Raw genomic sequence first — 26,377 nt, forward strand, 5'->3', positions numbered from 1 at the left:
CCCTCCTGCAGTAGTGTCTGGTTTTCAGAAATTAGAAAGTTGGCAACCCCTAACCTCCATTTTATTATTTTATCACCTAAATTTTTACTATAATTTGTAAATTTATGGTTTGTATTGTAGGGATTCAGGACCCTGAATACACATACTTTATACATAAATATATGTCAAAAATTGTGTTAGTTACTGGAACATTTGCGTCCAGATACTGTTAAGATATTGTTGCATTTAATAAATAAATAAGCAAATACAAATTAATGTTAGTGGAAAATGGCCAGTTCCTGCCCTGAGGTTTGTGTACTTCACTCCATTAGCTTCAATGGGACCTGCATGTTTGTTTCTGAAGGCAAAATCTGACCTTCATTTCACTGTCCCAAGTACGCTAAGTATGGGTACAAGTAGACCCCAATTACTGGGGGGTAACCAGAAAAGATGTACTTTTGTCTATATCATTAGAACATAAGAACAGCTGTACTAGGTCAAACCAAAGGTCCATCTAGCCCAGTATCCTGTCTACCGACAGTGGCCAATGCCAGGTGCCCCAGAGGGAGTGAACCTAACAGGTAATGATCAAGTGATCTCTCTCCTGCCATCCATCTCACCCTCTTACAAACAGAGTCTAGGGACACCATTCCTTACCCCATCCTGGCTAATAGCCATTAATGGACTTAACCTCCATTAATTTATCCAGTTCTCTTTTAAACTCTGTTATAGTCCTAGCCTTCACAACCTCCTCAGGTAAGGAGTTCCACAAGTTGACTGTGTGCTGTGTGAAGAACTTCCTTTTATTTGTTTTAAACCTGCTGCCTATTAAGTTCATTTGGTGACCCCTAGTTCTTGTATTATGGGAATAAGTAAATAACTTTTCCTTATCTACTTTCCCCACATCACTCATGATTTTATATACCTCTATCACATCCCCCCTTAGACTCCTCTTTTCCGAGCTGAAGAGTCCTAGCCTCTTTAATCTCTCCTCATATGGGACCCGTTCCAAACCCCTAATAATTTTAATTGCCCTTCTCTGAACCTTTTCTAGTGCCAGTATATCTTTTTTGATATGAGACCATATCTGTACGCCGTATTCAAGATGTGGGCCTACCATGGATTTTTATAAGGGCAAGAATATATTCTCCTTCTTATTCTCTATCCCCTTTTTAATGATTCCTAACATCCTGTTTGCTTTTTTGACCGCCTCTGCACACTGCGTGGACATCTTCAGAGTACTTTCCACAATGACTCCAAGATCTTTTTCCTGATTTGTTGTAACTAAATTAACCCCCATCATATTGTATGTATAGTTGGGGTTATTTTTTCGAATGTGCATTACTTTACATTTATCCACATTAAATTTCATTTGCCATTTTGTTGCCCAATCACTTAGTTTTGTGAGATCTTTTTGAAGTTCTTCACAGTCTGCTTTGGTCTTAACTATCTTGAGCAGTTTAGCATCATCTGCAAACTTTGCCACCTCACTGTTTACCCCTTTCTCCAGATCATTTATGAATAAGTTGAATACGATTGGTCCTAGGACTGACCCTTGGGGAACACCACTAGTTACCCCTCTCCATTCTGAGACTTTATCATTAATTCCTACCCTTTGTTCCCTGTCTTTTAACCAGTTCTCAATCCATGAAAGGACCTTCCCTCTTATCCCATGACAACTTAATTTATGTAAGAGCCTTTGGTGAGGGACCTTGTTAAAGGCTTTCTGGAAATTTAAGTACACTATGTCCACCGGATCCCCCTTGTCCACATGTTTGTTGACCCCTTCAAAGAACTCTAATAGATTAGTAAGACACAATTTCCCTTTACAGAAACCATGTTGACTTTGCCCAACAATTTGTTTTTCTATGTGACTGACAATTTTATTCTTTACTATTGTTTTGACTAATTTGCCCGGTACTGACATTAGAGTTACCGGTCTGTAATTGCCGGGATCACCTCTAGAGCCCTTTTTAAATATTGGCGTTACATTAGCTATCTTCCTGTTGTTGGGTACAGAAACCGATTTAAAGGACAGGTTACAAACCCTAGTTAATAGTTCTGCAACTTCACATTTGAGTTCTTTCAGAACTCTTGGGTGAATGCCATCCGGTCCCGGTGACTTGTTAATGTTAAGTTTATCAATTAATTCCAAAACCTTCTCTAGTGACACTTCAGTCTGTGACAGTTCCTCAGATCTGTCACCTACAAAAGCCGGTTCAGGTTTGGGAATCTCTTAACATCCTCAGCCGTGAAGATTGAAGCAAAGAATCCATTTAGTTTCTCCGCAATGGCTTTATCGTCTTTAAGCGCTCCTTTTGTATCTCGATTGTTTAGCAGGCTTCCTGCTTCTGATGTACTTAAAAAACATTTTGTTATTATCTTTTGAGTTTTTGGCTAGTCGTTCTTCAAACTCCTCTTTGGCTTTTCTTATTACATTTTTACACTTAATTTGGCAGTGTTTATGCTCCTTTCTATTTACCTCACTAGGATCTGAATTCCACTTTTTAAAAGATGCCTTTTTTATCTCTCACTACTTCTTTTACATGCTTGTTAAGCCACGGTGGCTCTTTTTTTAGTTTTTACTGTGTTTCTTCATTTGGGGTATACATTGAAGTTGGGCCTCTATTAGGGTGTCTTTAAAAAGCGCCCATGCAGCTTGCAGGGATTTCACTTTAGTCACTGTACCTTTTAAATACTCTTGTTCATTCTGAGAAGCAAGCAAGCAGAAAGTGGTTATGTTCATCATATGTTAATAACATCAGGTCCTTAAGCTATTTACCTGTCTTCTACTGTTTTGTTGGAGGGATAGAACACCTTGAATGAAAATCCACTTCTTGGAAAAGAACCCTATAATGAAAAATACACCAAACTTGTGTCAGCAGTTTGGAGTGTTATTGTGCAAAGAACAAAGTGTAACTCCTCTCTTTTTGTCTGTTAACCATACAATGGTTTCCCTGCTATATTTGGCCTACTAAGAATACTTAAAATAATTTCATTGAATAAATTCAATTTTAAAGATATACAATTCTCTGCTTATTGGAGATGTAGCGTCCTTATTTTGGTAAAGCATAAAGAAAATCTTACAGGATTTATGCAAAGGCAGTCAGTATTAGTAACGGTGAAAGGATCATATTTATCTGCAGTGACGATCAGATCTGGCACAGGGTACACTCTCAAGGTGTAATCATATGCCCAAAATACAGGGCTGACATAAAGTGGAAGTGGAGTCAGATGTCCTTGTGATAATATAGTCTTTACAAACTGAAAGACAAAAAGAAAAGAAAAAATCAAAATGAAATATTCAACCAACCAAAATTCACGTTTGCCTTATCAGAATTATTCCATGGATCATACTGTGTTTGAAGAACCACCAGCCACTGTTAATGGATGCATTACATACATGTGACTCTATGGTTCCACTGATATTAATGAAGACTTGAATATGCCATAAAGTCAATATGATGGCAAGGTTTTCCCCTCCCATTAAATTGCTTTAATGATGCAGACTGAAAAGGAAGAGGGCACTATGCATACAAAGCAGTGCAGCTCTCAGAGGGAAAATGCTGTGGAGTCATGCAGAAAGCATCCTTGCTGACACATACAATAGAAGGGAGAGAGGTGTTTTTGTCAAAGATTTGTGGCATGCGTGCACACAAAATGAAGATTTGTAAATTTTGTTTTTGACTGGGTTGCTCTTGACACAAAAAGGCTCCACTGTTGTGTAACGCAGTAAGAGGGGAGGGATAGCTGAGTGGTTTGAGCATTGGCTTGCTAAACCCCGGGTTGAGAGTTCACTCCTTGAGGGGGCCACTTAGGGATCTGGGGCAAATCAATACTTGGTCCTGCTTGTGAAGGCAGGGGGCTGGATTTGATGACCTTTCAGTGTCTCTTCTAGCTCTATGAGATAGGTATATCTCCATATATTATAAGGAAGCCTCAGAGACAAATAGGTGCCAAGTTGTGCAAGCCTTGGGTACCCACAAACAAAACTATATAAAATCAGCCACCATTCTGACCCCTGGAATATCAAGGCACAACCGGATATATTGTGCTAAACCTTTCATTAAGAAGTCAGAATTTCTTGGCACAATGGCTATTACTGGCAACACACACGCACTCAGAACACTAGTTGCTAGAAAGTTCCAAGGTGCCTGGACCCCGGCAATGGGATCCAGAGAGACAAGGACTCAAAGAACTCTGAATGCTGCCAGTTTGTGTTAGATCTTCAGTGATTTTACTATAGAACTTGCTTCTGAAGTAATAACATACGCACTGAACTCTTTCTACAATACTGTCCTGTCATCAAACATTCTGACTATTATGAGGTTGTGTTATACTGAGGTAAGTGATACGGAACTAAAAGGTACATAAATCTTGTATAAAACACTGTAAATCAAGGAGATCTTAACAAGAAATGGGCGTTGTAGCCAATGATTATTTTTAGTATTCATATATCATGTGATGTGATAGTCAGTATGTTATATGATATATATTCATTGTATGTTAATTTGAGTTGATTTGTAGGATGATACAAGTATAAGATTAATCAGTATTTAGAGGAACCAAGAATTAGATATGAGTAAGACAAGCTGAAATGCAAGACCTGTAAGTCAAAGCCTGCAAGACTTTAGCTTAGCTATTTTAGGGTTTGGAGACAAGAAATTATTGCGCAAGACAATGACAGAGAAACAACCCAAGAGATGATAGGAAAGAGGTATTAATCGGTAACATTGCAAAAGTACAGCCTGGAAGATTAAAAATTAAATTATAAAATGCTGAAACAACAAATATTGCCTCTTAACGGGTGCCCTAACTGCAGACAAAGGTGGGACGTCAATGTTGACAAGAACCTACCCAGCCTATAGAATTTGGGGTCCCTTGTGTTTCCAGGGGACATAAACCAATAAGAAAGAGGGTTGACACTTTTATGGACATACGCAGAACGTGAGTATAGATCAGTGGTTCTCAAACTTTTGTACTGGTGATCCCTTTCACATATCAAGCCTCCAAGTGCGACCCCCCTTATAAATTAAAAAACACTTTTTTATGTATTTAACACCATTGTAAATGCTGAATGCAAAGCAGGGTTTGGGGTGCAGGCTGACAGCTCGTAACCCCCCATATAACCACCTCACAACCCCCTGAGGGATCCCGACCCCCAGTTTGAGAACCCCTGGTACAGACAGACTCACAGTATAAAAGGGGTGCCCAGAGCAGGGAAATTGGGCTTCCTATGGGAAACTCCAGCAGGAACCACTCTTGTAGTGATAGTCCAATCCATGAGAGGGCCATCAGACTCTAATACCATCTAGGAGGATGTGAGTAGGTCTGTAGGTATAACTAGTTAACTATACACATCCATAGGAACTGTATATGTTGTGACATTTACAGCTTTGTTGGTAACTTTAATAAAACTACTAAAAGATAGATGCGCTTGTTATTTGCCTATGGTTTCATGTACTCCTATGAACTCTAATTCTAGAACTAACAGAGGTGACTCCGTGGAACTTGAGACTGTAGCTGCAGAGCTGAACTCATTGAGGGATAATTACCATTAAATAGAATAAAAGGCTACAGCATACTCTTAACTTACATGGTTAGGAATATCCAAGTTGGTGCTAGGAAAGCGGACGCAATTTCTGCACATTTTATTTACTAAATCTTCACGAAAGATGATGATTTCTTGTGTGCAGTATTGAACCCTGAATAGAAAATACTGAATGAAATTTTAATTTTCCTGGCATTGGAATGAAATAATAAATGTTAAGAGAGCCTGGAAAAATATTTCAATGTCAATCTCTTCCCTATTGTTTATACCTACAAAAATTAAAGATAAATTGCAATTAAAACCACTGTCTCCAAATCCTGACAGCACACTTCCCTTCCTTTCAAATATAGAAAAGTAAACACATTGGATCTGAGCTGTCTTTGTTTATATTTCTGCTACTGAACTTTTAGATGAGGGAAGAATATAAGATAATTGCACACTATGTACAGATACTAATTTTAAGGGATACATAAACTTCTTTATTCCTCAATGAATAACAAGTAGAAAAGGTTTCAAGGTAAAATGTACCTTTACTGCTAATGTTTAAAACTAATTTACCTCTAATATATTTATTGTAGCTATCACACATTTTAAGAATGTTACTTCTACACACAAACTGGTCACTCACTAAAACGATATGAAAAATAGCAATAGGTGTTTGGCATTCTCTGGTTACTATAAAAGTCACACATTTACCTGCAAGGATTTGTAGTGAAAACTGAAAATGGCACCTGCTGTCTGAATTCACTAGTGATGTTTTCAGCTAGTGGTGGCCTACAACAAAAAGAATAACATTGCAGAAGATTTGTATGCTCTTCAGCAATATTGTACTAGAAAGTTCTTAAAATTAGAAAAACCATGTAGCAAACTTGCCTTGGCAAAATTGAACCAGGACCAGGATCTTCAGGACCAGGAACAAACACAAATCGACTGCTATAAACAATGTAATGCATAACTTATGTTTAATATAGTCAAAATTGCAATTATCTAAATTTAAGCTACATATTATGAATGGATATAAACTGGACCCTAGGAAGTTTAGACTTGAAATTAGACGAAGGTTTCTAACCATTAGAGGAGTGAAGTTCTGGAACAGCCTTCCAAGGGGAGTAGTGGGGGCAAAAGACATCTGGCTTCAAGACTAAGCTTGATAAGTTTATGGAGGGGATGGTATGATGGGATAGCCTAATTTTGGCAATTAATTGATCTTTGATTATTAGCAGGTAAATATGCCCAATGGTCTGTGATGGGATGTTAGATGGGGTGGGATCTGAGTTACTACAGAGAATTCTTTCCTAGGTGCTGGCTGGTGAGTCTTGCCCACATGCTCAGGGTTTAACTGATTGCCATATTTGGGGTCAGGGCAGATTGGCAGAGGCCCTGGAGGTTTTTTGCCTTCCTCTGCAGCATGGGGCACGGGTCACTTGCTGGAGGATTTTCTGCACCTTGAGGTCTTTAAACTATGATTTGAGGACTTCAATAACTCAGACATAGGTTAGGGTTTGTTACAGGAGTGGGTGAGTGAGATTCTGTGGCCTGCGTTGTGCAGGTCAGACTAGATGATCATAATGGTCCCTTCTGACGTTAAAGTCTATGAGTATCAAACTACACAGATGCTTAAGTAATGTTACCCACTATGGGTACCCACTTTGGTGACCAGCTCCAATAAATTGAGTGCTGTTATTACAAATTCAGAGCATCAGAAGATGGAGAGGATGAGCCTGGCTATCCCTGCCTTTCCCTCCATACCCTCAAATCCATGTAGTAGAAGTAGTATTTATTTGTATAACCATAGAAGCCTTAGTCACAGACCAGGGCTCCATTGTGTTAGGTGCTGTACAAACTCAAAACAAAACAAATCCGTGCTCAAAGAGCTTACATCAAAATATAAGACCAGACGACAGATGAACAAACAGACAAGTGAGCACAAGGAAACAATGAGAATATGGGTCGGGCATTATTGGCAATGGTGTCAGCAAAGCAGTGGCCTAACCACTGTCAAGTTTTTTGTAGGCATCACAGCAAAGGTGAATTTTGAAGAGGGTTTTGTGGGAAGGGTCAGCCCCACAGCCATGGAAGGAGGCTTTGAAAAAACAGAGAAACAGGAACAACAAAGTGTAGGGAGATCATTTACAGGTGCTCCCTTTCTACTACTTTGCTCCTAAAATAATGGCTGTGGAAAGCTGTTTGGGGGAGAGGTGGAAAAGAAGTGGGTCTTTATCAAGCCAATATTTCTGATGTAGCTTTCTGGGGCTTGCACAGCTTGAAGGCCTGCAGTTGCTTCCAGCAGTGTAAGATCTTACATTTGAATTTATAAAATCCAGCTTAGGCCCTGAGCTTGCAGCAAGCTTTGCATGGGCAGATGCCCCCACTGGGCACCAGGCAGGCACAGAAGTTCACCTGAATAGCATTCTGGTAAGATCAGGGGCTATAAATAGTGTACATGAAAACAGTTCCAGAGCTGGAGAATTGGTCTAACTTTTGTTCAACAAACTAGCTCACATTACACAGCTATCACAGGCTGGATCCAAACCTTACACACCGCCCAAAATAATATGACCTTGTTTCAACACTGTGGCATGGTACTGTGAACAGCTACACAATCATAGCTGACCCATAGTAATTAATGAAGTATTTAAAAGACATTAGCACAACTATGCTGTTAACTTTTTCACATAATAAACATAACTTTACCATTATGTAGCATTTTGATACATACCTTTTATGAATGCTGGGGTATTCACATATTATGTCAGCAAGAGCCTTGAGGGAATCTGAAGTGAGAAAAAAATGCATTTAAAGATTTCTTATGACATTATCTGTCTGGACACTAAAATTATGTACTTCATGAACTGTTCATACTTTTTAATATGTCTAAAATACTGTCTCTCCTAAAACTTTAACTTGTATTACATTTTGAATAAGTATATATTTTAATCAATATTTGTTGCCCATTTAATGTACAATAAATATCTGACTACAAAGACTTTCATACCTTTTAGGGACTGAATTTGATTTTTTCCATATGGTGCAGATGAAAAATTTCCACAAAAGAAAAAGCAAGTTGGAGGCACAGAGGAGTAACCTGGGAAAGATACATGAACATTACACTCAGTATTACTTTGTACTTTAGTATTCTTCACTGATAAACCGTTCACCCTCCAGTCTGTTTCATTAGGAACAGAAGCTGGGGCAGTGCTTCCAGCTTTATCACTGTTAATGTGGCCAAGCAATTATTTTAAAGCAGGAATTTAGGAAACAGCTTGCTTATTTATTTATAACTATTTAGAGGGGAACAGGATTGAGATGCACCATCTCATTTACAGAGAATCCTCCGTTATCTGCAGCAACAACAACACAGGGTCTGCTCCAGCTCCAGTAGGAGCAGATTAGGCCAATAGTTAGTATTTCCACACAAAAGCAATCAAATCACATCAGATTTATTCAAAATAAATACACTAATTTTAAAAATACCTACTTTCCCTTTAGAGTAGTAAAAAGGACAGATACACACATCTTACAGATACTGTAAGGGTATATATGTTCCAAAGTTTGAGTGCGCGAACACACGCCTCTCTCTCTCTCCACTAAAAGGTAATTATCCAACACACTGCAGTGTACTTACTTATTCTTTCTTTAGACTGTTAATTAGAGGTACCTCTCTAAACAGTCTAAGTCTCTCTGACAAATATTTTAAATTCAACAAATCACAAAAAGAAACAGCAACCCGATAATACAAAATACTAGTAAGTAATCCAACAAATTAAAATAACCAAAATAAACCAAATTCCCAATAAAAAGTAACAAGAACAAGTACTGAGGCTCTCTCATATGTCTCTGATTTACATCCCAATTTTTAAAATTATTCTATTCCAGGCTCAAGTTTTGTTCCACTGGCTTAAAATTCAATTGATAAATGAAGCATCTAACAAAAGATTTTATGTCAAGAAAAATTAAACTCCTAACCAATGTCTCCATTCTGATATTTCTCCCAAATATTACCGTATGTTTTTAAAAAGCATGCCATATTTATTTATCTATAAATAAAACTCTTATCTGACCTAATTTTTTATATAGTAAATCTATTACATGCATCCTAAAAAGTAGCAGAGGGGTAGCCGTGTTAGTCTGGTTCCAGTCTCTAAGGAAAAGGATAAATGGACACAAATCAGATATTAGGAATGGCAATATACAAAAACCTGTAGGAGAACACTTCAGCCTCCCTGGCCACACAATAGCAGATCTTAAGGTGGCCGTCCTGCAGCAAAAAAACTTCAGGACCAGACTTCAAAGAGAAACTGCTGAGCTCCAGTTCATCTGCAAATTTAACACCATCAGCTCAGGACTAAACAAAGACTGTGAATGGCTTGCCAATTACAGAACCAGTTTCTCCTCCCTTGGTTTTCACACCTCAGCTGCTGGAACAGGGCCTCATCCTCCCTGATTGATCTAACCTCGTTATCTCTAGCTTGCTTCTTGCTTGCTTATATATACACCTGCCCCTGGAAATTTCCAGTGCTTGCATCCGAAGAAGTGGGTATTCACCCACGAAAGCTCATGCTGCAAAGCGTCTGTTAGTCTATAAGGTGCCACAGGATTCTTTGCTGCTCCTAAAAAGTAGGATACTTAACTGATCAAGATCCCTTTATTACTTTATCATATGCAATCTTACACCAGTTTAATTATTTTGACAAATATTGACAAGAAGTGACTTAACTGGGCTCCATAATGTCTGATACTACGATAGAGTTTGATAGTTTGTTTCCAATTTTCAATAATTAACAGTAATTTCCCCCCCAGGAATTTATTTTTTCCACCTCCAAACATTTGCATTCTATCCAAAGGCAGAGAATACATTTTGTTCCAAACGTATGTTGGAACACCAAGAAGCAACTCATGGGTCACTGAGACATTTGCTGTACAAGACCTGTCAACACCACTAATGTAATGATGGGGAGGATGGGGGAGAAACAGTGCATATTTTAAGAATAATCATAGCATGTTCTTACTGCTAAAACCAGCAAGGGCACAAGAGGCAGTATTAGATTCCATAAAGGAAAAGGTTTCTTTAAAAAAAAAAAAAAAAGGCCAAGGAAGAAACAAGGCAAACATTCTTGTCACATCACATAACATGACTACAATTCAAAACAATAGTTTTACTAAAGGAAACAGAGAGAACTCTCTGAGCTCACAACTTTTTGCAAAAACACAATGCAGATCAATTTAAAAAAAACTGTTAGAGAGGGGTCCAAATAAGAAAAAGAATACAAGCCATGAATCAGAGCTGCAACCACTTAAAAGAAAGATTGACTTTTCATCAGAACTGGGTATAGATTTGGCAGGGTTCTACACTCAGTAAGATGTGCCCCATGTAACACTCTCTCTCTAATTGTAAGGTTATCCAGTCATGTGTTTATGCTGACAGTGGCATGTGGCTAGTGGCTAGTGACTATTACGCTGCTGCCCCAGCTTTTCTCAGCATCTGCTTAACAGTGACAGATTAGCTGTCATATCACAACTTGACAAAAAAACACCACAACTCCTTTTTTGGCAAAAGAACCTATTAAAAGTCATAAAGAATAAAGCCAAACCAAACTGCTGAAACATTCTTCAACATAAGGATCAGCTAAAAAAAGCAAACAACACTGCACCTACCTGAAAACATAGTGTGAAGCTTTTCTAACACTTCCACTTGGTCCAGCCAAACATCAGAAACAAAAACAAACATGGCATCTTCATTTTCATTCTCCAGTTGTTTCAGTTTTGCAGAAGCTTTTACTGAAGTTGAAGAAGGCCCTCCAAAAAAGTTTATGTTCCCATAATATGCCCTACAAAATTAAAACAATATTTTGTCATTCTTCAGGCTTTTATTTATTTTAACATGTTTACTGCCGTAGTAATTAAGGGCCACTCAAGAGTGGGACCCCTCTGTGCTAGGCATTGTACAACCAGAGCAGTAGATGGTCCCTAAATGTAAGAGTTTACAATCTAAATATACCAGGCAGACACTGGATGAGAAAGGGGTAGAACATACAAGCAGAGTGAACAATGTGGTAGCAGCAAAGAGCATCTTGGTTCCACAATTTAATTAAATTAACTTATTTATTTTGGGTGAGTTTACCTTAGGAGGGAATCAGCTAAATAGAAAGAAATGGGAAGGGGAGAAGAGGATAACGGGCAGGTGTGGAGTGAAGGTGAGGTGAAGAGACTGAAGGAGGAGTCGGGGGATCAGCACAGGGCAGAGAAAGTACCATCAAACTGTAGAAAGTTCTTTGAATGTCCAGAGATCTAAAAGGTCCCTTCTTTGGCTTCTTCCACCACCCCTGCCAGCTTGAATCTCTAGCTGGCTCCTCTTGCAGTCCACATGGGGGCATCACCTGGATCCTGGGACCTAATGTCCACCAGAGTAGGGGGGTTCTCCCCTGCACAGTTCTGAATTCAGAAGGCTGCTGGGGGAAAGGGTGGCCCCAGCTGATTTCCATTTTACCCCTTACTTCCCCCTACACGCCCTCCTACTGTGCAGCAGTCCCTGGTTTGGCTGCTTCTGCCTCTACTTGCTGAAGTTTCTGCCTGGAGTCTCTGTTAACCCCTTTTTCTTCCCAAATCATTTCTGGATATGACCCATTTTCCCGATTAATTTAAACTTTTATTATGAAAAATCTTTGCTAATTGAAAATTAGACAAGATGACATTCAGTATCTATATGGGGGGGGGAATCGAAGAGGGGTGAAGACAGAAAAGACAGTCATCCAGACATTAAGCATGGGCTTTGACTTGCTAAACTTGAACACGTTCTCATTGGTATCTTGGTCCTGGGTTCTCTTTCACATTCATCCTCAGAACAATCCTTGCATCCCATTTCCTCATTCCTATGCAGTAGTTTCCCAATCTCTATCTAACAAGGGCTTATATCATTATCAATATTAATGTACAAAAGGCCCAATCTAAAGCCCGTTAACCACTGGGACTTTTTCTACTGACACAATGGGATTTGGATCAGGCTCAAATGGACCAGCAAGATATAAAAGTCAATGCAACATTTTTAAGAAAGAAAGGAAAGCACACCATTGATATTCTACAAATAACAAACAATAGTAGTACTTTGAAAGGTATAACAAAATATGAGAAGTTGGAATGAAGTAATTAAAAGTTATTTTTATACCTAGTGGTAGCAGAAGGCTCAGTGGGTGGAAATCCAAAAGCATTCACGTGGAATATTTGATCCTCATACCAGCCTACGAAGTTTAATCCCCACCCCACAGAAATACATTTTAGTGAACTGAACATATCTTTAACACTGTATTTTATACTAACATTGTTTCAATTTAACAAACAGCAAAAGCTCAAAAATATGAAAATGACATTACTTCCGCCCTCTTATTTATTTTCCGTTTAGTTAATTATGAATTTTTTAAAACATTATGTAAAATAAGAAATTGTTGATATTATGTAGATATTATATTATGCATGTTGAAATTATTTATATTTTATAAAGTAAAGTGCTACCAATAAGAAAAATTGTCCACCTGAATTTATGCCAATAGAGACACCAAAAGCCCCAGTTCTGCACTTAGACACACGTGCTCAAATTTACTACTGTGTGTAGTCCCATCACAGTGTTTGCAGGATTAGGGCTTTACTAACAAGATAAAGCACTTTGCAATCTGAAAATATTGTATTTTCCTCATTAAATTATTTTCTAGTCCCACACAGACATTGCCTCTATTTCCTTTCCCCAGTTTAGTTAATTTTTTCTTCATTCACATCCTCTCCACACAAACTGAACACCCAGTCTTGAGAGGTGCTAAGCACTGTTGGGTCCCACTGATTTCACTGGAAAAAGAGCACTCAGAACCTCTCAAGGTTGAACCCCATAAGACAGCGATTGGCTGTGAAAGATCCAAGCTCAGGGGTGAGTTTCAATCACCCACTCAGTTCACAGACAAACCTCATTAACATAAATACTGACTTAAATCATTTGCTTCTTTATCCACCTCAAGAGGGTATATTGTTACAATAATGGTCCGAAGAGAAAGGATAACATTTTAAAAGTTAGCAAAAAATTTTTTTTTACCTTCTGCCAAAACAAAGCATGACTCAGTATATAAGCCACTGTGGAACTGGTGCAAAGCTGTTAAGTACAATGTTCTTGTTAGATGGGGATACTGAAAGAAATTCCATTAAAATCTATTTTATAGGTAGTGTAGAGAGTAAGACTGGTTGGGGGCAGTGTAAATGCATTACATGCTGAGTGAGAGTAATGCGATAAACCTGGTAGTTGGCTGCATGGATAGCATGTGAACAGGAACATCCCCCAACTCCAGACAGGTTTCCAAGAGGCAGAATACAAACCCCACTGCAACAAACCTAACCCTATTACAACAAGCCCTTTGTGTGTCTTTGAACTGAGGCAAACTCAGTTATTAGCATGGAAAAAAGTGGAGGACTGCAGTTGTGTATGTGTACTTTTAAAATGTAATCGTTCGCCTTTTTAAAGTGTGAAAAGATACAGTTCTACAGTAATTTTTCTGAAAACCTCTTAAATCCTTAAGTTGTATAGAAAGGATATTGCTTTACTAAGGTCTAGCTGAACAACTCCTGTAGGATCTTCCAAGAAAAATTTTCCCTAAAAAGTAAAATAAAAAAAAAATCAAAAGCATATCAAAACAATGTATACCTCTAGATCAGGGGTAGGCAACCTACGGCACGAGCTGATTTCCAGTGGCACACACACTGCTTGGGTTCTGGCCAGGGGGGCTCTTCATTATAATTTAATTTTAAATGAAGCTTCTTAAATATTTTAAAAACCTTATTTACTTTACATACAACAGTTTAGTTATATATTACAGACTTATAGAAAGAGACCTTCTAAAAACGTTAAAATGTATTACTGGCACGCGAAACCTTAAATTAGAGTGAATAAATGAAGACTCGGCACAGTACTGCTGAAAGGTTGCTGACCCCTGCTCTAGATCAATGGAGATTGTGCTATCACACTCCAGAGAGAAGCAATATAGAGTCCACACTATTGTCAGGGACCCTTTTGGGCTCTAAATCAGAGCTGACAACAGGGAAAAAGCATCTCATTTTCCCATCTCCAGCAAGTGCTGCATGGGGCTGCATACTGGGCAAGACATCATGGGAAAATGGGTTAACCCTTTTTCCTATATTTGTTAGGTACCTACTTATCCTTAGACACTGGTTCAGAGAATTCCTGACTCCAATGGCAATTACCCTTTGCTAGAATGTTGGCCAAAGGAGATCTCACATAAACTCCCAAACCATTCTCACAGAACGGATTACTCAGGCACCAACAGGACCTATTGCTGGTTTCTTCATAACAAAAACAAAGATTTTCATTGGGCTAGTCCATGCCAAACAAACCAATTTCCAAAACCAACCCTCAATCTAATCACCTCTGATTTTAGCCAACAACTTACATCAGTGATAGAACCAGATTATCATTATGCACACTGCATATTTTTGGCTTCAATCTTGATTTTTAACAAGTTTCAAGACATAGAAAGGGAAAGTATTTGATACACTTATTCAAGAAAAATCATGTCAGATGTTTAAATTTAGAGACTATCGTTTTACCTTTCCCAGAGACTTGAAACATATTATATTGCAAAAAAATGCTTCTAGTTTATGAATCTAGCAATGACTTAAGCAAATGTTTTTATTTCAAACATTGCAACCTTAGAGAATTAAAAACAATACAATCATCTGATAAAATATTTTACAATTTCATCCTTTAACTGCAGAAGTTGTTTTGATTTTTATATCCTCCTCCTTTACCGCAAGAGGTATAAAAAAATGCACTGGCAAGTTCAGACATAACATTTCAGGATTTCAGTGGCTGAAGTTGGAACTCTCTAGAAACTGTCTGACTAACAGTCCAGATTTACAGGAAGTTGAAGTGCTACAAAATTCTGTCCTTTGAAGAGAAAAATGCAGTTATTGATATGTTAATTAAATGATATGTTATTGACTGTTTCTAAGGGTAGGTTTACACTTACCTTCCGGGTCGTCGCGGTGAGTTCGACTTCTCGGAGTTTGAACTATCGCGTCTGATCTAGACACGTTAGTTCGAACTCCGGAAGCGCTGCGGTCGACTCCGGTACTCCACCACTGCAAACGGCAGTGGCGGAGTCGACGGGGGAGCCGCGGAGTTTGACCCCGCCGCGTCTGGACGGGTGAGTAGTTCGAACTAGGGTACTTCGAATTCAGCTACGCTATTCACGTAGCTGAATTTGCGTACCCTAGTTCGACCCCCCTTCTTAGTGTAGACCAGGCCTAAGAAAGTGTTCCATATAAAAGACTTTTCCTGCATCATTTAAGTCAATGGGGGTTTTGCCATTGACTTAAATAGAAGCAGGATCAGGCCATAATTGAGATATTTAAGCCATATCATTTTAAAAAATATTGTATTGCTGAGAGCATGACAACTAAAAGACCCCATAATAAAAATGTATCCTACCTCTTTTAGTTGTGTTATCATCCCAAGAACAATCACTTCCCCAACTTTAGCTGTATTGCCCAACAGAGTTTCTATTGTTTTAAGCTGGAATCAAAGAGTGAAGTAGGTGAGATTTTAATTATACCTTCTATAAGTCTATTCTTAAGTAAGCAAGTTAAGTAATGCACAGTACATGCTATAGTTTATATACATAAATTAGTTATAATATGATTCCGTTTTACTGCTAACTTGAGGATACATTTGTGGGTCATACGCACCAGTGTTTAGGGAAAAAAAGTTGTTAATAATGGCTACTATCTTAACATTGTTCAGTGGGTGAAAGAAAAATGGCAAAAATATGAGTAGTTTAATTTACAAATGGATTAAAATTAAACATATGGGGCCAAATTTCTGCCCTGGAATAAATTTTGTCAATGGTAGCAACACACAGTTATCAGCAGAACAGAATTTGAACCACAGAGCTAGCCCACAAGTCATTTGGTAACACCAGTTGCTTTTAGTTAAGAGTCATGGTTAGAAGGACTCATGACAACACATGATTCTCCAGAGTTCTGGAAATGTGACACAGCTGATGATAAAAGTCCTGTGCAAGGAAGATGCAGTCTGCATCACTACCAAGAAACCGTATTCTGTTGGGTCACAGATTGGCATTATACTCTAATCAGAAGAAGCAACCTTCTTAGTGTCAGCATATGGGGGGATGGATAGCTCAGTGGTTTGAGCATTGGCCTGCTAAACCCAGGGTTGTGAGTTCAATCCTTGAGGAGGCCACTTAGGAATCTGGGGCAAAAAAAATCAGTATTTGGTCCTGCTAGTGAAGGCAGGGGTCTGGACTCAATGACCTTTCGAGGTCCCTTCCAGTTCTAGGAGATGATGATGATGATGATGATGATGATGATGATGATAATAATAATAATAGATATACCTATTTATTATATATTATTATGTTCCTGGTGACAGGGGGGAGACGTAGCAGTCAAGAAAGTATAGAATTAAGAGGGATTTATCCCAACTGAATTTAGATATATTTATTTTGCTCTTTCAAAGCCTTTGCAGTGCTTTCAATATGGAGAAAAAAGAAGGGTCAGGACAGTGGATAACTGAAAGGCTACAATTTGGCACCTGAAGCTCCCATCCAACAGCACAAATAAGGATACAGAAAAAGAGAAAGAGCTTATTGGCAGTAGGCTGATGGACTTTATTAGCTCTAAATTTGTGAACTGAGTGCTTATGAAAGTGAGGGACGGGGAAAAATATCTCAAGCTTAATGGAAGCAGTGCACCTCAGCCAGACCTCTTCTCTTCCAGTTAAAAGTTGTTTTTGAGCAGGCTGCTAGTCATGCTGAATTGAGCCAGATACAAGGATTTTGTGATGCAGAAAGAGACTAAGACAATAGCAAATATCTCATGTTCATTGGTTACAAAAGTCAGGATTAACACTTAGGTATCACGTGGGGAAATATTAATGAATTAAACCACACTGAGCATACACTTCTCCCCCTCCCCAAGAAAATACTAATATTTTTACCTGGAATTTACTCCTGCTGTCATCAGGATGAGCACCAATCGCTGAAGGAGTAAACAACTCATGTCTATGAGTCCTCTAGAAAAAACAAGATTAATGTGATCTGGTTAAAAATGATCACCACCACCACCACAACAAAAAAGTCAACTCACTACATACAGACTTTATGAAATGCTATTTTTAAATTCTCTTATTCAGTTTCAGCCAACATCTTTTGATTTGGAAACCACAATATTTTTTAACAAGAATTTACTTCCAAATAATAAACCATAAATAATACCTGCAATAAAACAGAAGTTTGAGAGAGAACTTTTTAAAGCCATGCAAGATGTCTTGTTATATATTATTTATAACAACATTAGCACCTTGGCAGGGAAGAGGTCCCAGTGGTGGACCCATTGTATGAAGTGCTTTATACAAACATATAGTAAAGAGGCAGTCCCTGCCCTAAAGAGCTTACAATCTAAAAAGTTAAGCTCCTGCATTAATCTTTGACGCTGGGGCCTACATTTATCAGGCAATGCTTTAAAAGTGAATAGCAAAGAGAATGATGAAAAGTTTTCAGCTTTAAAATGGTATTTGTTTCTTTTAATGGCTTTTATTCACCCACTAACATGGCACTTGAACACCTGACCCAAAAATAAATACAACAACAAATAAAACTGAATTCCAATCGGCAACTCAAACTGCTCTAACGCCATCCCATCCCAGCATAGTGCAAGCAATAACCCAACAAGGTCCACAGGCTAATAAATCCCTGACCAAAACAAAATGTGATTGGCACCTCTATTTAAAGATTAAAAAATCCCAGCCTTCTGGAGAACCAAAAAGAGTGAGTTACATAACCAAAGCCCTCTCTACTGAAAATGCCCTGCCTCTAGCAATCAGGAATGCACTTCTGAGAGCTTTAGATGAAGTGCCTCAGTTTATCACAGATACCATGATATTGCATAGGAAAAGAGGAGGCATCTATGGTAGTCAGATTCCACATGAGCTGGAACTTCACAGATCAGAACCAACACCTTGAACTGCACCTAGTACACTTCATGGAACCCAGGGATCATGTGCTCAGACCAACAAATTCTACTAATTAGATAGATGGCTGCATCTGCACCAAATAAAGCTTCCAGGTGGTCTTCTAGGGTATCTCCCAATAGAGCGCATAGCACAAATCTAACCAGGCTATGACAAAAAAAATGGATGGCTGTGAGGAGATTCTCCATCCAAAAGGAAGAAAGCCAGAGCCTGGAATAGTACATTTTGTAAATTAAAAGATGACTAAATAAAATCTCTTAACAAACAAGAATGCCTCAAATATTAAAGGAAGTATGAGGTTTTTGGTCTTTCAACCTGTCAGAGTCCCAGCCCACACTATATTAATGACATTACACTCAGTGAAACATGGAGACAGCCAACGTGAGAATTAAAGAGTCACACTCATTCCTCCCTCACGAAAATACATTTCAATTTTTAATTGGTTTCTATTAAAAAAGGTCAGAGAAAAGTTTGGTGCATGCTACTAGTTTGCATAGTTTTTATTGTATCCATAAGGTACGTAGTAAGACTATTAATAGAAAAGCCTTTCCAAACCTGTGCAATATAAATTTATTAAGGAATAAATTCCATCTCCACCTCCTACCCTAACCCCTCCCCCCCCCGCCATCTCCAAATTCTAGTAGTTTCTATTATGCATGTGATGTTGCCAGTGCAGCACTGCCTGCAGCATCACTTGAAGCAGTAGCTTGTAGTCCACCGTTTCAGTGGACCTTAAATTTTAAGGCTAAGATAGAATCTGTTTGGTGCATTCAGCATATAGTTCAAAAGTTGGTATGTGATTCATAATGTTATTCACAGATCACCTTTCAAACACGGTAACAGATACCAAAACACATCAGAATCCATAATGCCATATAATTTCAAAGGATAATCAATTCAACCTGTAACATATCCTGATTTTATAAGTTTACAACTGTGGCTCACACTAGCTGCTCAACTATAAATGCCTTACTATACATATATCTCTCTCTCATAACAAGAGATGATAGCATTAAACAAATCAAAATCTTTCTTTCGCTCACCTGCTGCAAGATGGTGTAGCGTTCACGAAACAACTCTGCTTTATCCCTGGCAGTTCCAAATAAATTTGGTGCAGGATGGTTGGTCATTGATAGACTGGAAGAAAGTCAGTCATGATTTATTTATTTATTAAAAACAAAGACCCAATGATATTTTAATCTACATCTCTATATAAGTAGGAAGCTACAAAGTCTTCAATGCTATTTCATATTTTATTTGGTGAGGGAGTTTTCTGCTAGGAATGCTATGTCTTTATATACACACTGAAGATTGCATTCATTTTCTCCCCTTTAACACCAGCACCTCTTTGTCACATCTTTCCAGCTGAGCAGCACTGGACACAACTCTGTTTCTTAAATAAATGAAGATATTATCCTTGTTCTGGCTTAGCAGCACATCTTCACAGAACTCCCAGCTCCTGCCAACCTTGGAAGCTACAGAGTGGGATTCAGAGTTAAAAATCTACAGCAACCATGCAGGATGCTTTTGATAGGCCAGCAGAATCATGAACAAAAGTTAAGGAAGGATTCTACTCTAAAGGAAAATAGGTGTAAATTCCTTCACACATCAGTTAGCTATGAATAGATTTCTGTGTGCTGCAACATAATCAACTTGTCTATAGAGTTTACTACAAAATCAGACAAATAGGAAAAAAAAAAACAAAACACATTTTGTAAGGCATGAAAGCCACTTCATCGAAGGGGATGGATTAAGTGCTATATGGACTTCTTCTGCCCCTCATCAAATACCGTATAACAAAATGTTCAAACCAAAAACCTGACAGACAAATACATACAACTTAGGGCCAATATCATCACCAGCAGTACTGCATGTATTGTACCAATCATCACAGAACAAAGATTACCTATTTTGATTCCATGCTACTGAAAGAGAAAGACTTGACCCATGGCACAGTTGTAAATATATTTACCTGCCATTATTTACCATGACCTTTAAAACAGAGTAACCTAATGAGTTCAACGAATTTTGTATAGAAGTTGCAAACCCTATTTAACAAACAAAAAACTCTCTCTCTCTCAAGAAGAGTTTGTTATAATCAGTTTCCTAAAGGCACTGTGTCCACAACATATTCACTCTTGAATCACATATCATCCATCTTGAATCTACATATCATCCAGCACACAAACCAAGAGTGAAAGTTTGTAGATGGCAATTTTAACTATACAATAATAAAGGCTTTGATATATGGACAATTAGTAATGTCAGAAAAATAGCAGCTGAGACTTAAGAAATGGAAAGACTTACGGTAGAAACTTCTTCCTTTCTGAATTATAAACATAACGTGGAACGTCAAAGGCCCCGATAATATTGAAAATGTGTTCTCTGAAACCACAATACATTTAAAGCTTTATTTGAGAAAAGAACTATTCCAAGGAAACAGCTAACTTCAGTGCTCCACAGAAACCTCATTTTGAGTAAAAGAATGTTAACACACCCCTTTTGTTAACTCTTTCATTCTTTTCCCTTCCAGTCCCCTCCCCCGACCACTGACCGTTGTATCTGCATTTTATTTACAGAAAATATTGTTTTTAAATTCTGACTGGAAATTAAAGAGAAAATAAATTGTGTGCTTTTCTTTCTTTAACAAAAATTGCCAAATTTTTCAAACAGAATTTTTCAAGATTTATTTATTAATATGCACTGGTACCTAGTTGAAATAAAATAGTTTTGTTACGGTCAAGATAATTTTTATAAAGTGGCTACTACATATGCATGCTACTTTTCATATGCCACTGAATTTATTGTTGATTCCCTTCCAACAATTAATCTAAGTTTTTAATCCTCTTATTATAATTGTATCAGCTTCAGAGTTGATAAAAATTACAGAATTGACTTGTAATGTCAGGACGTATTGAATCTTACAGGCAGAAAACATCCATCGTTGCCTAAGGGAGAAAATGCCTTTGTTATGGAACAACATGTGTCTCTGACGGATGCTTTGTCTTTGAGTTTATCACAACAGAATTCAAGAGATACAGGAAGGGAGACACTTTGGTCCACAGAGCTCTATTGACTTCAGAGGTACTTTGCACCAGGATCTACCCACACAGATTTCTCTTCAGGATTGAGACCCAAATATGTGAGAGCAAGTATGTGAAACAAACTACTTATGTTGTTATAGTTCTAACAAACGGGCAAAAGAGAACGTATTCCAAGTCAAATGGGGATATGCCCTCTTATCTAGGAACTATGGGGTTGTACCACCTTATTGACTTAATTATTTATCTGCTTTAGTCAGTTTGTATTACAATCCCAATAAACACAATTTTAAATAAATCCTTTCATATTATCTGTGTGTGTGTATCACACAAACATACGTAATACTCTCAACAGCCCCAATAATAGGTCACAGTTTTCAAAATTCAGTAAACAGTCTAGTAAAAGCAAAACTGAATAGAAAAGAGCATCATTAAATGTTTCAAGAACAAAAGATATCTTAAGAAATGCAGAAAAATAATTTTGATGAGTAATAATGGAAAAGAGAATGTTCAACTGAAAATGCACAAAAATAAAGTTCATTCTCAAAAATGTTTATTTCTATTTTTGTTGGTGGATATTCAATATATACTATGTATAGCAATTTAATTTCAGAATGTTAGAACCATATCACAATCCCTACAGATCTATACTTGGGAAGAAAATTTCCTAAGAAAGAACATTACTCAGTTTTAAATTAAATATCAGGAGACAAAAAACACAGAACAATTATTGTGTTATTAGCATTGCAGAAAACATCTGACATTTATTCCCCAAGAAGAAATCAGTGAATGCACACTATATAGCCATAAATTTCAAATAAAAATAAATTTGTATCACCGTACATAGTTTCATCTAATGACTGGCTACATTCCTGGACAGCGGCTTCCACTGTGGCCCGTTCAATCATATTAGATGACACTGAAAAGAACATTTCATAAGATTAAAACTACAGCCTATGGAAAATGACAAGTATCAAATTAAATATGTTTCAAAAATTTTACAAAAATGGTTCAATATCCTCCTTCATAGTGTCTCTTAAATATTCTTTACAAATCATTATATTTTCAGTAAGTTACATATGGTACCCTAAATTTTCTATGGCAAATTTCTAAAGGCAGTTCATTAAATATATTTGGCAGAAAGCTACATCTCTACACAAATCTTCATACTGTATCTGTAGTTAATTCACTCAGAATTCAGAACAAGATCATTATAGTTAGTCCCCATAAGCCTGCCAGAATAGCCTACAGAAGCTTCATATACTGCAGGTTCATTGTTTCAGAAGCTTTTTATACAGGTTCACGTAATTATTCAAATAGGTTAACACAATCTGAGCATTCAACAAACTGTAGTCTTCATTGTGTCCAACTGAGATATTTTTATATTTTTGAAGTTAAATTCTATCACTAGTGATAGTGCTGTCACTTTAAGAGTGGTACCTCCTTGTGGGGAAAAGTGCATAGTTTTGCTGGGACCCAAAGAAAGCACAAAATTCCTGAAGTTGGAAGCCATGACCTGGAATTAAATCATTTCACTGCTACTGGGACAGTCAGGAGAAGCAGGGCTGCCAGACTTCTGAAGTGGCAAAATTACACTGGTTTTTGATGAAGTGATAACCCTTAATATTTAGCAAAACAGGAAGTCAATAGTAAATATATGTAACATGCATCTATGTTCAAACAGCTTGACTAGAACAAACACCTTAGTGAGCTGTCAGTAGGTTTTTCTTTTTACAGATAACAAAGGCAGGATTGGTTTAAAAAAAAATGTTACTTACAAGGCTGTTTTTCAACAGCATCAATGATATTTTCTATTACATCTTCAAGCTCTAATTCATTGACAGACTGAAGAGCTTCAGTAAGATATTTATTAGCTTCACTAATTGGAATGAAAAAATAAGTTAGCCAAGATAAGAAATTAATATTCAATAAATAAAATATATGCTTTATAGTTACTATTATAATATTGGCGCATGCACACACAACTGCTATAAGGCTTGTGGTTATTAGCGAGAAAGAGCATAGAAATAATTATCCTGATCCCATCTAAATCAAAGATGCTCTGAAATTGAAAAAGATCCAAGAATAGAAAAATTAAGTATAAAACAGCAGGCCTTGGTTATCTCAATAGATCCTAAAGGCTGGATACTCACTGAACAATCCAATGTCCTACCCTATTATGTAGGCTTTTAAGGAGAAGGCAACACAAAGTCTGATCTATCCTAGAGACACCATCATCTTTGGGAAGACTTATTATCTTGACACAGTGGAAGCATGATGCTCTGAACACTATCCGTGGAAACGTTAAAAATAAAAGGGAGAGAAGACAGACATAAAAGGAAAGGGAATGAAGGAAGAAAGGAGAGAAAACACAAGGAAAAGTATTCCTTCCATTTGGACCAGAAACTCAAATTATTATATTCAAAATACCACCGACTCGCTCCCACAGTTCTGGAGTTCCCAGTCATCTGAAGGAAGTATTGAAAAGGAAGGATAGATGCTCTCTTCTTACAAAAAAAATTGACAGAGTAGTTCTAAGGTGTGTATCTATAGACAGGGCTGTCAGATGCCTCACACTGCCAGTATAACTATTATTTTGCAATGCGGGGGGGGAGATCAATATAAGAGATATTTTAAAAAGCTATATATAATTCCACTTAAAATAAGATTTTTTTCCATCTGCAGTCCTTCCCTAAAACTCATACTAAAGGCCAGTATTTAAAGAAAAGCAATTCTGTGATTAATGTCATCTAACTGCTGATCAAAAATTACATTTTTGTCAACAGTATGAACTTCAAAATATTTCACAACATTTAACCCCTTGGTCCCAGGAGCTCTGAACTTAGAATCCTCAGAAATCTCAGTAATGAAATAACTGTAGGACATTGTCCAAAATAATTGTTTTTTAAAAAATTATTAAAAAAAGAAAAGAAAAAAAGTAATGCCCTGCATAACTGAATCCCCTGTCCAAGCCAAAAGGAAAAGAGAATCACTATTGTCATAAGATCTCTAGACAAAAAAATATGAGCAACAGAACCACATTATCGTAAATAATTGAGCACTGAAATTAGGATATTAGTGGTTGGGGGTAAGTTTCCTGTCAGGCTTTGTCTACAGTGGAACCTGAATGACAAAACTTTTGTTGTTCAGGGGTGTGAAAAAAAACACCCTGAACAACAAAAGTTTTGCAGACAAAAAGCGCCGGTGTGAATAGCGCTTTGTCAGCGGGAGAGCTCTCCTGCCGACAAAGCTATCGCTGCTCATTGGGGGTGGAAGTTCTTTGACGGTGGGAGAGCTCTCTCCTGCCGACAAACAGCGGCTACACTGCGTGCCTTTTAGCGGCACGGCTGTAGTGACACAGCTGAGTTGCTAAAAGGTGCATAGTGTAGACATAGCCTTTAGATTCTTTCTAGACTAACTCTAGGCCTACCCCCAGATCAGGCTACCAATGGTGTTGAGATGCACAGAATGCTCTACACAACCATGTTAATTCCCATGAGGAACCTATTTGAAAATAAACTCATTTCCTTTGCAACCATAGGCCCCAATCCTGACAAAATTTAGATACATGATTGACTTTATGCACTGTGGAACCCCATGGGACTACTCATAGTGTGGAAACTAAGCATGTGCCTAAGTCTTTGTAGGGCCTAATTATCTGAGATTTAAACCATAGTTGATATATTTTATACTCATGTAAAGGGATATCATAGGTCATAAATCTCACACCCAAAAGATGAACACTAATCTGTAGCATGAATCTACTCCTCTTCTCAAGGCTTTTATTTAGTAAGCCACAAGTGAGTACTCTATTATTTCTGTTTACAATACTTCTAAGTGCAAGAGAAATAAAAGCCTGCCAGCTGGGTTTCAGGAACAGAAGTGACACCAGATAGTATAAAGCTTATAAACCCCAAGCATGTCTGGGGAGTGATAGCAGGACTAGTGGTTCCATACTGAGGACTGTATTTAAAATGACAAAGGATTCCTTCAACCACTAGCAGGAAGAGTTTTAGTTCTGTTCCAGTATAACACCAACATTAAAGCCCAGAGCCTCACAGGTACTTAGGCTCCTAACTTCCACTGATTTCAAAGGAAGTCAGGAGCCTAAATACCTGTGCAGCTCTGGGCCTAAGCCCATAAGATCTGTACCAAGCTTTCTCATTATTGTGCAGAAGAGACACTACACCTTAAAGCGCCTGACTGCTGCTGTCTCTAGCCTGAAGAGAAGTATTTTCCACCTCCCCAGATTCTTATATGGGCCCATTACGTGGACTGGGAACACCACTGAGGAATATGGTTTTGAGTGTCGGTGTCTCCCACTGGTGATGGAGGACGGTGGGTCACTCGCGGGCGGGCCAGGCTCTCCGCACTTGGGGCTACCAGGGTCGGGAGGAGGAACAGGGTGTCCTTGGGACGGGGTCGGGGTCGCTGCTGTCAGCCGCTCCCGCCCCCCGGGCACGGGAAGGGAGCGCTGCATGTCCCCGCCTCTCCCCCCTGGGGGCTGCCGGGGTTTGTGTGACACAGCCGCTCTGTGCCCCCCCGAGCCCGGCCGCGGACCGGCTACTCACGCTCGGAGCAGCAAACCGTGCATCTTGAAGGCAGAGCCCACTTTGCTCCTCAGCTTCTCTGCAGCCATCTTGAACAGTTGGCGCCACACGGCGAGGGTCCCGCCTCTAGGGGCCGGGCCGGGCCTGGGCCCTGCCAATGAGGCGGGGCGGGGCGGGGCGGCGGACGCAACGGCTCAAGCTTTGCTCTAATTTCCCC

The 26,377-nt window shown here is 38.4% G+C and overlaps 2 protein-coding genes across 4 annotated transcripts in view; one reads left to right on the forward strand and one right to left on the reverse strand.

The window, feature by feature from the left end:
- Positions 1–26,377, reverse strand: part of POLE2 (DNA polymerase epsilon 2, accessory subunit) — a 28,621-nt gene that overhangs the window by 1,752 nt on the left and 492 nt on the right. Inside the window, exons 1-18 of one of the 3 annotated variants that reach the window (XM_039534991.1) lie at positions 26,182–26,367; positions 23,389–23,489; positions 22,454–22,529; positions 20,877–20,954; positions 19,613–19,706; positions 17,538–17,612; positions 16,011–16,094; positions 14,100–14,156; positions 13,605–13,653; positions 12,693–12,765; positions 11,186–11,358; positions 8,526–8,615; positions 8,250–8,304; positions 6,404–6,463; positions 6,227–6,304; positions 5,576–5,684; positions 3,067–3,243; positions 2,762–2,829 (exon numbers count right to left, since the gene is read on the reverse strand). In XM_039534991.1, coding sequence (XP_039390925.1) covers positions 2,762–2,829; positions 3,067–3,243; positions 5,576–5,684; positions 6,227–6,304; positions 6,404–6,463; positions 8,250–8,304; positions 8,526–8,615; positions 11,186–11,358; positions 12,693–12,765; positions 13,605–13,653; positions 14,100–14,156; positions 16,011–16,094; positions 17,538–17,612; positions 19,613–19,706; positions 20,877–20,954; positions 22,454–22,529; positions 23,389–23,489; positions 26,182–26,249 — 1,565 coding nt within the window. In that variant the 5' untranslated portion in view covers positions 26,250–26,367. Of the gene's footprint in view, positions 1–2,761; positions 2,830–3,066; positions 3,244–5,575; positions 5,685–6,226; positions 6,305–6,403; positions 6,464–8,249; positions 8,305–8,525; positions 8,616–11,185; positions 11,359–12,692; positions 12,766–13,604; positions 13,654–14,099; positions 14,157–16,010; positions 16,095–17,537; positions 17,613–19,612; positions 19,707–20,876; positions 20,955–22,453; positions 22,530–23,388; positions 23,490–26,181; positions 26,369–26,377 lie in introns of those variants that run through there. The other 2 variants (XM_039534992.1, XM_039534993.1) reach the window with 2 other exon arrangements.
- KLHDC1 (kelch domain containing 1) overlaps positions 24,119–26,377 on the forward strand; it is a 71,008-nt gene continuing 68,749 nt past the window's right edge. Inside the window, exon 1 of the mRNA XM_039535000.1 lies at positions 24,119–24,149. The gene's annotated coding sequence lies outside the window, so the exon portion shown is untranslated. The remainder of the gene's footprint in view (positions 24,150–26,377) is intronic.

This window comes from Mauremys reevesii, linkage group 4 (genome assembly GCF_016161935.1).
Source record: "Mauremys reevesii isolate NIE-2019 linkage group 4, ASM1616193v1, whole genome shotgun sequence".
Taxonomy (NCBI): Eukaryota; Metazoa; Chordata; order Testudines; family Geoemydidae; genus Mauremys; species Mauremys reevesii.